We start from the raw sequence: 14158 nt of genomic DNA on the forward strand, positions 1-14158 counted from the left end.
TCCCTTTCCTGCTTTTAATCCCCATTCCGTCCTCCTCTTCCCTCTCCATTCCGTCCCCTCTTCTTCCCCCCTCCCCTCCCACTCCCCAGTGAAGCCACTAATCACCTAAGCACCAGAAGAGCCATTTAAGTTCGGCCATTGATGACCCTCGGCTCTGGACCTAATTATCCTTACGTATTTTTCTACTGTTGCGTTTTTCATCTATTTCTGCAATATGATATTGGTATTAACTGAGGGTGAGTGTGTGTTTCTGGCCTGGAATATCTTCTTTCGTATGGCCGGCACCAGCATCGTTATGTTGGTGCTCACATTATTTCATGAGCTCAGTCTTTCTAAATTCGCTCGCCTCTCACCTTTCGTATCTTCGTTTTGCTTTTCTGTAATCGTGTTCCCCCTCATGCCAGCCGGCCGTCCCCCCGCTTTTCTCTCTTAATCTAAATATATATACTCTCCTTCAGTTTGAATGCTTTGTTTCTTCTCAATCCTCTTCCAGATCAAGTTGTAAATCACTGAATCAGACTTTCAGTCACCCTACTCCAGTATCCGCAACATATACAGTAGAACTAGACCTACCCCTATATATATATATATATATATATATATATATATATATATATATAGTTACCTAGAGGGAGAGAGAGAGAGAGAGAGAGAGAGTAATACACTGACCCAGTCTCACCGTTAAGGTCCTAGATGTCGTTTTGTGTGCCTCGAATGTAATCCACCCGAGGTGTTATAACAGTGAATGCATCGACATAATGATATGTTATGACATTTTCCTTTTATTACATTGGTGTGAGAGGCAAGTGACAACTGGAATCGATATAAATGGGTGTATTCATTTGTTGGTACTAGTGTTTGACAAGTTCATCGGGTGTGGTGTCAGTGTTGTTCCACACCACCATCAGGCCTAAGCGTCCCATGGTGGCACAGGTGATCCAGCCACGCCGCCTTGTGCCATCAAAGGCGCCTCACAGAATGGCGCTGGTGATTAAGTAGGCTTCCTACTCAGTTGTGCCAACTTGCTTAAGTGTTAAACAGAGGCAGGAAGGAGAATGACTGAGTTCCGGAGAGCGCGTATATATATATATATATATATATATATATATATATATATATATATATATATATATATATATATATATATATATATATATATATATAGATAGATAGATAGATAGATAGATAGATAGATAGATATACTTTTTAGAGAGAGAGAGAGAGAGAGGGAGGGAGGGAGAGAGGGTGGGGTAAAAAGTCACCTCTCCCTCTCCCCCTCGCAATTTGAGCTTATCAGGATGGGTTAGAGTGCAGGAACCAATCAGAATGTAAATACCAGGTGACAGGCGACAGTGGCAGGCTAGGGAGGGTTAAGACGGTCTTCATCAACTCATCAAGCTTTACCCTCAACACTTTCACTAGTAGTCATCCAGTACAGCGGAATGACATGTCTGGCGTTAGCCAGAATTAAAATACTTTTCAATTATTAGGAGTTATATATAGCCTTTATCTACCCCTTCACTACCAGATGGCTATCGTAATAGCGAAGTATATCGTCTGAAAGTATCACAAATAAAGAATTCGTCAACGGTTTTTGAGAGTTTAAGCGGCGTAAACAAAATATTCCGAGGCAGCCATTGTGTAATATTACTTCACTGGAAATAAGACTCAACCTCCTCCTCCTCCTCCTCCTCCTCCTCCTCTTGAGACAGGTAGGAGTAATTTGTCGGGGTGGAGGGAAGGGAGGGAGAATTGCCTGCCGGGCCTAATGGAGATACTATTATCATGTATATAGCCTGGTAGAGCAGTATGGTTGGTTAGAGAGATTAGTGAGCCATTTTTCCCCTAGCGACTGACTACATAATTTATACGTTTACATCTCATTTCGATTCTTGGATAACCCCTTCACCCTCAGGACGTCCAATTTAGTCTTACTGTCACTGGACGATGTTTTTTTTTTTTTTTTGTCAACTTACGTGAGATTTTTTTAACTGTATTTTCCCAAACCGAACGTATATATACCGATTCACATTTAATTTCGATTTTTATCAGAATAAACCCTTTAAGCAAGAGAATATTTTAATTGCTTTTTCCATCTCCAGACAATTTTATTTATCTTGGGAGAGACATTTTGAACTGGAGGAAGTTGGATATTGCCACCGTGATTCTCATCACTATAAGAAATCTCCCAAGACTTGAATAAAATCGTTCAGTAGTAGCAAGAATAAAAAAAAAAAATCAACGTCGTACTGAAGGAGTTAAGGTTACCCCTCACCAAATATAAGCCGTCAGTGCTCTGAAATTATTAGCATATGCAGTTACTTATGTTTTTATTGTTATCTTCTGTACCACGAATGCTTGTACTCGCTGATGAACCCTCTACATTTTCAGTTTGTGATAGCATTAAAATATGACATTTATATATATTGTTTATTATAGATTATTTATAAATAAATAGTTAACATGTATTCCTACCGAGAATCAAGACACAAGAATATAAATTTCAAGATACACTAAGAACATCCCAGCCTTCTTAAAATTAATTAAAAGGGAATTGAGTATTTGGTTTTGGTTAACGTTGGAAATTTGTTTTTCTTTGTGAGTTTTATCCTCGTCTGTGGTCTCGCTGTGGCCGCTCCCAGACCTCAAGGTGGACCTTCACGAGGACGTTTCGAGTGGCTGCCCTCCTTTCCTCTCCTGCCGTTCTCGCGAGGTCCAGCTTCACTTTTCTCTTGGAGTTCTGAATCTTGTCTCGAGGAGTGGCCATTTTTTTTTACTCTTGCTGCCTACGGACGATCTTATTAGGCCAAGGGGGAGACGTCTCGGGCTGGAGGGAGTCAGAGATAGATTTATTATTCATTTATTTGTTTGCTACCGTCGTTTGTCCCTTCATCTCGACGCCATCTTGTCAATCGTCTTCGTGGGAGTTTATCTGAAAATCGTCCTCGCCATGGTATTACTCGCCATGGTGTTTTTTTCCAGGCTATTTTTGTACGTCGTCCTCGTTGGCCTTCTTAAACATCATGGTTCTGGCTTATTTGTGCAGCTACTCCTCGCAATTATTCACTAAAGAGTTGATTTCGAGGTAATGTTTTAGGTTGTCCTCGAAGAAGTAACTTAACAGCTTGATCTCGAGGTTATATTGTGGGTTGTGCTCGAGGAGATAACAGCTTGATCTCGAGGTTATATTGTGGGTTGTGCTCGAGGAGATAACAGCTTGATCTCGAGGTTATTTTGTAGGTTGTCCTCGAAGAAGTAACAGTTTGAACTCGAGGTTGTTGTGTAAGCCGTCCTCGGAGGGATAACTAAACAGCTTGATTTCGAGATCCATTAATAAATATTGATCGCCCTCGAGATATATAAAATCACCAAATATATATCGTCCTCAACGGGTTGGATGGGGAAGGTAGGATGACGGATAGAGCAAGGCTGTTCCTCGATATGGGTGGGAGATTGACAAGGTATGGGGAAAGGGGGTAGGTGAAAGGGAGAGTGTAGTGGAGGGGTGGGGGTAGGTGGAGGGGAGGGAGGGTATGTGGAGGTGATAGGTCAGCCTTACTTCCTGGTCTGACCTTGAAGGCTCCTCTCAATGACCCCGAAGACATAGGCTGGGACCTGCACCACATCCTGACCTGCCCGCACCACAACCTGTAGGTCAACAGAGGTCAAAGATTAGCTCGGGTCACTTTACGATACTCATGGTAGGCTAAAGTCAATGAGATTAATGGAACTGAGCTCATGGTAACAGAACTTATTATGAAAAGTTATGCAGTCTGACGACAAGAAGATTGTTCATGGAAGATTAGGCTAAACAGAGGTCATAGAAAGAAACTGGGTCATGGGAGGTCAAACAAAGGTCATGTTAACTGGGCCCTGGAGAGTTAAACGGAGGTCGCTGTAAGAAGATGGGTCATGGAAGATCAACCAGATCATGGTTAGAAGCTGGGTCATGGAAGGTCAAAGGTAAACAGAAGTCATGGTAGGAAACTAGATCAAGTAAGGTTCTTTACTTCAATATTAGAGGACTTTCCGCGGTTGAATCAAGTCGGATGATGACACCAACTACAAGGGAAAAAATGATTATGCTGAAGAGGATGTCTTAGGTTTCGTGACATCTCTCCACAGCGATTGATTTAAATTGATATCCCTTAATATCCACGTGTATGTCACATATGCAAGCTTCGTTGATATGAAAGGTTATAGATAACATGCAGGACAGTGTGAAGATGTAATATGCATTTTGCACAAGAAAAATAGTTACGAGTCTACTTTGCCAGCTAGAGTGCGGTCGAAAGGAAAGGTTACCATAGAGATAATAAAGATGTTGACAGTCCCGACAGAAATAAAAATGAAGGAAATTGCTGCAACTCCTATCGAAAAGTAATGAAACATTTATCCGTAGCACTAGAATTTTCATACACATATGTACAGGAAATTAAACTGCGAAAAGCAATCACGCCACGATGGGATACAGACTATATATAAACCATTTCAACATGTAAGTAATCCAATACCCACCATATCCTCCCGGAGGCGTGGCTCCACGACGTCATCATAGTTTTGGGCCAATAGGAAACCGCCATCTTCATCCTGGGTCTGTGCCGAGGCCCTGTACTGAGAGTTCCACTGTGTTGTGTCCACGGCAGGGCTGTTGTCAGATCAAGAAAATAACCGTAACAATAATATTAATAATAGCCATAACAATAATAATAATAGTAATAATAATAATAATGATAATAATAATGATAATAATAATAATAATATTTCTTTTGTAATTTCCTGCATAGATCTGTTGCTAGCTTCATGATTTTTATGTGTGGCTGAAGAATGAAGGTCAGTTGTTGAGCTTTGTTAGGCCTATGTAACCTTACTTTTGGATATTACACAAGGCTCAACGTAGCTCATTTCTTTCGGTTCAAACCATGGTTGAAAAAAGAAAGGAAAATGAAAAGTACTGTGTATGCCATTCACGGTTATGTTAGATTTTGTTAAGTTATTGAAATATAGTTTTGTGATATTGATGAATGTCTAAACAGTTACTGATGGGAGGTTTAATGTTTGAAATAGGTTTATACACCGTAAGCCCCGAAGGAGTCTGTAACTGAGAATCAGGATGGATTACGTACGTGGAGAACAGGAAATTGGAGCAGCGAGAGCCGTGTAAGACCACCTAAGGCAGTAATTCGTAGTAAAAGGCAGGGGGAGATATAGCGCCGAATTGATCTTCCACATCCGCGAGAAAAGCATTGGTATATGTACTTTTATATACCGTAATAGGTTACTTGTCATTCTTGTACGCACGTATCATTCATTGGAATTTAAAACCTGCTTCTTAATGAATTTCTTTTTAATGAGGATGCACTGCACTGTTTACACATTCGTATTTCCGGTAAATGACAGGTTAATGGTTATGATGAGTTTCTAGAAAATCCGTTTTCATACTTAGTCAGTTATTATTATTATTATTTTTATTATTATTATTATTATTATTATTATTATTATTATTATTATTATTATTGTTATTATTATTACTATTGTTATCATCATCATCATCATCATCATCATCATCATCATCATCATCATCATCATCATTACCTGCATATGCATGATTTTAGTGTTACTGAAGAACGTATGATGAGGTACAAGATAGCTTGCTTTTAATGTAGTATTTTAGGTTGATTTAGGTTATTGTAAGTTACTATAAGTGTCGATATGAAGGATATATGAAAGGTACACTTGAAAATATTTGTGTAAAATGGGTAAGAGGTATCACTAAGGGAGAGGTGCTAAAACTCCTCCTAAGCTGACGAGATTATAGTCCATATTTTGGTCAGTTTAGGAGGCTTTTGAGCAACCGTCTCTCCTCGGTTGACTTCAACGTATAGCTCTTTGCTGTTCTCCTCTTTGATATTCAGACTGTGTAAATAACCCAGGCTCAGTTAGGTAATAGAGAGTATAAAGGTGTTATGTGCAAGGAATAAGTGCTGGAAGGCCACCTAAGCCAAGGATAATAGGAGTCTGGGTGTTTGCTGCTTGGTGTAAGACAGGCTATACTCACCTGGTAGGGGCACGCTTCTCGTTCACCATCCTCTTGGCAATAATTCCTCTGCAAGGGGGCGCGAACACGAACTTCCTGTGGGAGTCAGACAATAGATACCGGTAATATTATTATAAGGATGATTACCTGTATTTTGGTAGGTTTAATTCAGTTAGGTACGATCAGGTTGGTAAGATTCGTTTACGTAGCCAAGTTGCTTGATTAAATTAAGCTGCAAATTAAATTAAATTAGACATACATTGTAAGATAACAGTTAAGTTTTGCGCTTCAGTCCCTTGTGTGTGTACTAGAAAATGAGGTAAAATTGTGCTTGGTTGGGCTCGGATGATAGGTTAGGTCATTAACCAGTGCTTAACTTTGTCAATGTAGGCTAGGCTAGTTGAGATCGACTGGACGGGATAAAATGTTTTTGGATTGCCGAAGAAAAAGAACGAAAGTTACACCATCGTGGTATGCATAAGCACTGCAAATCATGTGACATCTCTGCCATTTCCTTTTTAATGTTATAATACGACTCGGTATCAGAGTGCAGTACAGTTGTTCAGTACCTCCACCTTACAACACTGGAAGGCAGCTTGTGGTCTGGTGGTTAGATCGTCCCTTTGAGAGTAACAGCCTTGCATAGGTTTGATCCCCCAAGAGGTGACTGGAGGTTTATCGGTCATGTAATGTTACCAAGACAAATAACTTGGGTCGGTCATCTACCCTTAATATACTGGACAGTGGTAGCCTTAACTCGTGCCTCTACATCGCGACAGAAGGAAAGTGGTATTGGGTGTTACCGTTAGTTAATATCCTTCCCTAACCAAAAAGCATCACTTTCATTATGATCCAAGACCTCTATTGATACCACCGTCCAACACAGAACACCGCCTGGTGAAATATAGGGGCACAAGGCTTGCCCAGAAAATTTACCCCTTTAGAACTGTGATTTTTTTTGTTATTCTTGATACCCCCAGGCGATTTTAATGAATACCGGAGAAGCCTCTTACAGTAAAGGTGTTAGAATTAATCTCAATCAATCTCCACTATGAGTTCTTCCTCAAACTAAATGCAGTCGGCAGGTAGTAGCAAGACTAAAGCGAAAAAGAAATCATTGGAATATGTCTACGTCCTTGTTGGTAATATATAGTCGCAATACTACCAACCGCCTCTTAGTGATTCGAACTGATACTTATTGATACATGACTCACCCCGCGAGGCGCTTTTCAACAACTACACTACATGGCACCGCAACGCAACCTCAGTCCTCCACATCACAACACCACTTTATAATCAGCAATCCAACAGTTAATTATATAAAGTTCATCCCCTCAAAAGCTGATGAGAACGGTCTTGTGTACACTTGGCTCGGTACACACAACTCGAGTACACACGCCTCTATGTACACACAACGACAATTACCCCGCGCACACATTGAAAGGGGGGAGGTGTTGGGGTGTGCTTGTGCGTGCGTGTGTGTGTGTGTGTGTGTGTGTGTGTGTGTGTGTGTGTGTGTGTGTGTGTGTGTGTGTGTGTGTGTGTGTGTGTGTGTGTGTGTGTGTGTGTACCAAGTAGTACAGCTGGGGACCTGTATGGAATATCGACGGTTTTCGAGTCGTATTTTAGGGGGAGACTGAGAGCAGAAAGTGATTGTCTGCTTGAGTCAGCGTACTGCAGTCGAGAGGAATGATTCGTAAGCCTTCATGTTAACATTATTACTTGATCCTGTGTTATTATAATGCTGTCAGTACCGTATCCTGAACATTGGGTTGCCACTAAACGCGAAAACAAATCAAACGATGATAAATATTTCCGTAGCTTAGTTAATGTACATGTTCATACAAATTTTAATATAACTGCTTCACATACTTATGCATTTTTGCTACATTCGTCCAGTTGTCTGTAACAGTTAGATACTAATCCTTGTATACGATTTTGTCTTTCACAGCACTGCCTCCATGTGGTGTCAGGGCCAGGTCGGAGAAGAGCCAGGCTCAGTTCAAATCATTTGTAAGGTATTAACACCTGAATTCAACAACTCAGGTATGTTAACTGATGTATTTTAATTATCACAGAAATCCAGATAAAATGAAGTTCATTCTCTCTGGTTTGGGTTGGACTCTTTATGTGTCTGTGAATCAAAGTGATTTAAGAACTCTGGTGGTCCTTCGATAGTTTACTAAACCCGTTAATCAACAGAGTGTGTATATTCAAAGGTCAAGGATTCTCAGAAGGCTTTCTTTGGTCATAGTCCTGTCATTCTTTAACCCTTAGTTTCGCTTTTCCTCACCGGAATTTGTAAGACGCTGTTAGCTAAACAATTCTTCTTACTATAAAATTTTCCTGTATTCCACGGCTTGATCTTGATCATGAGATCTGCAGAGAGATGCTCGTGGACAAAATAGTATGCTGGGGGTCATGTGGGAGATGGAGGCTTGTGGGTAAAAATGTAATGATTGGTGATACGAGTTTTGAAATGTCAAGAATGGAACTGCTGACTGCGTGAAATACGAGATCACTATACTCTTAGCTGGTTCTGGGAAAGAATGTCTCAAGATGCTGGTGCTTGTCTGATAGGTGTGTTGGAACGGGTAATGTATGTACAAGATGTGACTGAATGTCTGTGTCAGTTAACTTTTATATAAGATCTGTTGATTTAATATAACAGCTGATGTCTATGTATCTTTGTTTGCGTTTACAGGTGGTCCTAATAAGATGTCTTTTTTTTTTTTTAAGTAAAATAATTGACGTAGTGTGACTGTAATCCTTCTGATCCATCTGATAGCTTTGTTTTGTGTGATTTCTATTTTATTGTAAGTGTCTGGTTCCGAGACGGTTTCGCATTCAGCACCTGCAACTACCACCACCACCACCACCACCACCGCCACCATCACCACCACCATTATCGCCACCACCGATACTATAATGACGAACACTTTGACCAGCGGTGCGGGTGATAGGAAGAAGTCTTGGGGGAGTAGATGAGAGAGAGAGAGGGATAGTTGATGGCTACAAATCCGGAGGGAAAAAAAAGGATTAAGGAAAGAGGGGAGGGCGGCAAGAAAACAGAAAATGGATATAAAAACTAGGGAAGATTAAGGAATAAACGAGAGAGAGAGAGAGAGAGAGAGAGAGAGAGAGAGAGAGAGGGATTAAGGCAGGGAGAGAAGAGAAGAAAAAGAGGAAACGTGTGAAGGTTAAGATATGAGAGAGAAAAAATGAAAGTAAGAGGAAGGAACATTATAAATTAAGAGAAGAAGAGGATAGTATGGGGGAAGAGGAAGAAGAGGAGGAGAGAGCAGAGGGTATGGGTAGGTAAGAAGCGTAAGCAGAAGGCAGTAGAGGAAGAGGTTACACAGAAGGAAGTGGAGGAAGTGGAGGAAGAGGAGAAGGTAAAGACAAAGCAAATTAGAAGGAAAAAGTAGGGGAGAATGAGAGTAAAGGAGACAGGCAGGAAGAAAGAGACATGAAAGCAGAAAGAAGGTTAAAAAAATGGAAATGGGAGGGAGGGGGGGTGGAGAAATGAATCTTGTATGAGGGAGGTTGAGCTGGTGAGAAGCAAGCGAAGCAAGCACCTACTTATTTCCCGCCTCCCTCACGTCCTTCATGCCATCACCCTCAGCTTATTTTCTACACAGTCTTCACTAATTGCCATCAGACCTCGGGGGACGACGTAGCTATTTTTCTGTGACCAAAACCAGTCGACTTTATTCACCTGAGGGTCCAGGCATCTCGTAAGTTACCGTGTGTCCTTCATGTCCCCAATTCTGAGCCTTCGTGTCATTTTGTCACAGTGTGCAGTCGGGGGCAAGTGGTGCCTAATATTTTGCCACTTCTGCTTCTCATTGCCCTTTGCTGGCTGCCATTCCTAAGTTGAGAGAGGCTTAGCATGTTTCTCTCCCCATAGTTAATTGCCTTTGATATGATGTGTTGGGGAGTAAAGTGTGAAATAAAAGCATCGGAAAAACAGGGGTGTATATCCTTCCCGTCATTTTCTCTTTGCTAACTAAATCATCGCCTTCATGTCATTCTCGCTACAGTTTGGTCCATTAGATTATGTTCCTCATCTTCATATTCGGCACCCCTTCTCTAATTTTCTCATTTCAAATTTAAATCACCCCCTTATTTAATTTTATGCACAGTGAAGTTCATTAGATCACCATGTTCATACCTGTCTACCTTCTGTTATTTTATCCCCTCTGATTAACTCCTTCAGTATTTCATATTTTGTCTGCTATTTCCTGATAATTTTATACACTTGATACACTTCACGAACTGGGGGGTTAGTTATAGCCTTCACCAACCCCTTCACCACTAGAGGTCTGTCCTGAGTTGGTTAAAGTTGGCTGGTGTATCAGGAATAAAGCAGAAACATGTGCCCTCAGACTGAAAGGAATAAATTACCACCTTAATGCCATTTTGGTTGCATTATGGCTTATTAGATCACTTTCCTACTGCTTACGTTCAACCCCCTTCATGGTGTTTCCCCTCTGCTAATTAAATCGCCATACGCTCGTGTCATTTGCTTTATACACTGGCTCATTAGATCTTCCTCCCTCTTTTTCCCATCATGTTACTTTCAATTACAGTTTGGTTCATTTAATTACCTCTCCACTTCGATGGTGCACTAAATTAATTCTTGCTTCTTCTACGTGATTTTATTAAACTTAGGAAGAATCTTCAATAGTAGAGTTATACAAAGCTACATTTTACCCGCCTAGTTCGAAAAAAAAAAAAAAATCTCTAAGCTGAGTAAAACTGTCTCGTGTTAGCTACAATGAAATACAAGATACGTCGTCGGATGGAAGGGATTAATGTTCATACTTGGCCTCTTCATGTCATGTTCCTTATATTTTGACATATTAGATAATCAGCAGGTTCATGGCCTACGTTCTCTTATCATTTTCACTACAGTGTACATTAATCACTTTAATTGTTCATACCTGGTCTTTTCTGCTTTCTCGTTCCTGTAGTCGGTTTGTTTTTATCTGATGAAGCTTGACCACAACCACGAATTGATTAGTAAATAGTGGGTGCATGAAATTAGATGATCTCTAGTTTTTAGCTAGGAATGGTTCTCCTTAGTTACTAGTGAAATCGACCCTCTAATTTGACAACACCAGGTCGTTAGCTAAATCTCGTAGTGGTTAGGGGCCTTCGCCAGGTTAGAACAAAGGAACTACGGTACGGTATATCACTGCTCTTAAGGCCTATATCAGCTTCGCTAGCGTGTGCCTCATTCGATCACTTGCCTCCAGTTCGCATTGCACCCCCCTCTTTACAGTGTGGTTCATTTCATCACCTGTCTTATGTCTTCGCTGCAGTATGCCACATTTTGATGATCTTCATGTTTATACGAGTTGTCTCCCCCCTCCCCCTTTTTCCTTTTCACTGCCTTTTGCTCGTGGGCTAAATCACTTCCTTCACATCCGCAGTCTTCCTTCCTGTCATTTTTTCTGCTTCTTTCATCTCACCTTCCCAATCTCCATCCACTGTTCCATCATGTAATTTTCTTTGCTTCTTTCATCTCCACACCCTGTTCCCTAATATTCCCTCATGTCATTTTCTCGGCGTCCCTCATCTCACTTCCATCTTCTACACGCGCTGCCCCTTCATTTTCACTACATTATCATTTCTAAATCATCTGTTTCACTCACGCAATTGCTCATTATGTCTTTTTTAACAGTTTTACCTTCGTGATCGCAGCTTATTAGGTCAGAATCCCAATATACGAGTAATCCCTTCATTCCGATGTCGTAGTTCCGGTATGTTCTTGCTGTATCCAGATGACTTTATGTAGCTTGGGAGGCACCGTTAATAGTGACAGGATTATAACTCGTCTCCATTAACCATTTCACTTCCTGATTCTCCTCCCCATCTTGAATAAAATCACCAATAGGTAGCAAATAATCTAAGTATTTTACGCCATCTAAGTGAACGGTCTGACATTCCGAAGTTGTAGAATGTAACAGTACGTCGACGCCTTTTATTTGTTTATTTATTTATTGGTAGCGTCATACATTTTATTCAAGGAAGGCTGTCTTAACCTCCTTCACTAAGAGATGCTTTTCCGAAGTGAATACATAGTCTGGCAAGTAGCGAGAATGTAGGAGAAAAACGGTTCTCCTGCGGATGAGGTTAAGTTGTGACAAACCGGTAAATGTGCGTTTGTGGTGTTCTCTTACGGAGTTCGTCTGGTGAGATAGCTTTGAGAGAGAGAGAGAGAGAGAGGGAGGGAGGGAGAGAGAGAGAGAGCTAGGGAATAGACGAAAGTTACCTTGAAAGACCAAAGGAAGGAAAGAGGGAGGGACCTTGAGAAATAAAGGGACAGGGATGGAGGGATGAAAGGAATAACCTGGAGAAAGAGGAATCGAGGAAGGGAGGGAGTGACTCGAAGAGAGAATAGAAAAGTAGAGGGGATGGAGGGAGTGTTTAGGAGAGTGAAAGAGGGAGGGAGGGAGACAGGGAGTGATCTGAAGGGAGAAAGAGAAAAAAATAAAAGGGAGAGAGAGAGAGAGTGACCTGGAGAGAGAAAGAGGAGAAAGGGAGGGAATGACCTACAGAGACAAAAGAAGGGAGGGAGAGAGGGAGGGAGGGTGAGCTTGTCATTACAGGTAATAAGTTGTCGAGTCAACAGCCTTATATTGTCTAGATTAGGGCAGAGAGAGAGAGAGAGAGAGAGAGAGAGAGAGAGAGAATATGAAAGCTTAAAAGATGGCTGAGAAATAGGGATAAAGGAGGGAAAAGAATATGAAAGAAAATGGCAGTGAAAATGAAAGTAATGAAGAAGAAAGTATAGAGGTAAGAAGTAAAAATGAGAGGAGGTTAGTGATGGGAAGAAACTATAAAATTAAAGAGGTGGAGGTTGGGGCACTGGAAGGGAGAAGAAGGGAAGGAAGGGAGGGAAAGTTGAGAGTCTGACTATGTGAGAGAGGGAGAAGAGAAGGGAAGGCGTGATGAGAGAGGTATTTTCTTGGTCTTGGGAGGCATTCAGGCATCTCTCCCTGAACAGGCCATCTCTGCTTATGACATATAGTTTCTATAGTTTATCAGTTTTGCAATTTGTATGGAAATTAATACGATAAAAACATACAAGACAATATGAAAATGCAATATGCAAAATTCGTCACTAATGAAATGGTGCTGTGGACTTATCCTATGGTCACGAATAGTTTTATTTTTCCTTATGTGTATTTTTGTCATGGATTACGGTGGTCTCCTTTCCTTACATGATCTGGACTGTGGTCGCTTAACTTCAGGTCACCCTCCATTCTGGGTCGTACGGTAATACGGTACTGGTTGTTGCCAGAAAATGTATTTGCCTTTATTATTCTTTTGTATTGTGAGGTGTGTGTGTGTGTGTGTGTGTGTGTGTGTGTGTGTGTGTGTGTGTGTGTGTGTGTGTGTGTGTGTGTGTGTGTGTGTGTGTGTGTGTGTGTGTGTGTGTGTGTGTGTGTGTGTGTGTGTGTGTGTGTGTGTGTGTGTGTGTGTGTGTGCTTTGGCGTACCTGCAGTCGAGGGCGTGGGTGTGGGCGACGAGGCAGGCGAGGGCGGCTAGGAGCACCACGGTGGCCAGGTGGGGGCGAGCGAGGGGGGCCATGGCTGCGGGAAAGGGACACAACACGTTACCATCACATAACACATTTACACCCTCAGTTACTCTACCCTTATCACTTTAACTTGACCTAAAATTGCCTTCTCTCTCTCTTGAACGATCTGTTGTAACAAGAGATAAACAATAGAGTATGATGCTTGTCACGAAGAGGTGCTATGGAAAGGATGCAGAGCTGCGAGTGTGGGAAGATGTGAGGCAGTATGAGCCTGGATGTGTGAGGTTATCGACTGGTGTGTGGAGTGTGTGGGTAGATGTGGAATGTGTGGAGAGATACAACGGGTAGCTATGGTTGTGATAGCACTAAAAATATGTGAAGAGACAAAAGCTAAATGTAAGCAGATGTGGAGGGTGTAGGGAGGTGTAAGGAGGCTTGGGAAGGGTGTATGTAGTTGTAGAAAAGGTGAAAAGTGTAAGGACCAGTGAGCAAGGTGTGGGCAGGTATGGAAGGTAGAGTATAATGTGAGCAGGAGTGTGTATAGTAACTAGTTGTGGAAGGAAGTATGG

General features: G+C 41.4%; 1 protein-coding gene across 1 annotated transcript in view; it reads right to left on the reverse strand.

Moving 5' to 3' along the window:
- Positions 1-3555: 3555 nt before the first annotated feature.
- LOC145411431 (uncharacterized) overlaps positions 3556-14158 on the reverse strand; it is a 43439-nt gene continuing 32836 nt past the window's right edge. The window contains exons 2-5 of the mRNA XM_080281471.1: positions 13548-13641; positions 6059-6133; positions 4519-4648; positions 3556-3648 (exon numbers count right to left, since the gene is read on the reverse strand). Of these exons, the coding sequence (XP_080137597.1) occupies positions 3556-3648; positions 4519-4648; positions 6059-6133; positions 13548-13641 (392 nt within the window). The remainder of the gene's footprint in view (positions 3649-4518; positions 4649-6058; positions 6134-13547; positions 13642-14158) is intronic.

Source organism: Coenobita brevimanus, chromosome 89, assembly GCF_032717465.1.
Source record: "Coenobita brevimanus isolate Jiangsu-jjx chromosome 89, ASM3271746v2, whole genome shotgun sequence".
In the NCBI taxonomy this organism is placed as follows: Eukaryota; Metazoa; Arthropoda; class Malacostraca; order Decapoda; family Coenobitidae; genus Coenobita; species Coenobita brevimanus.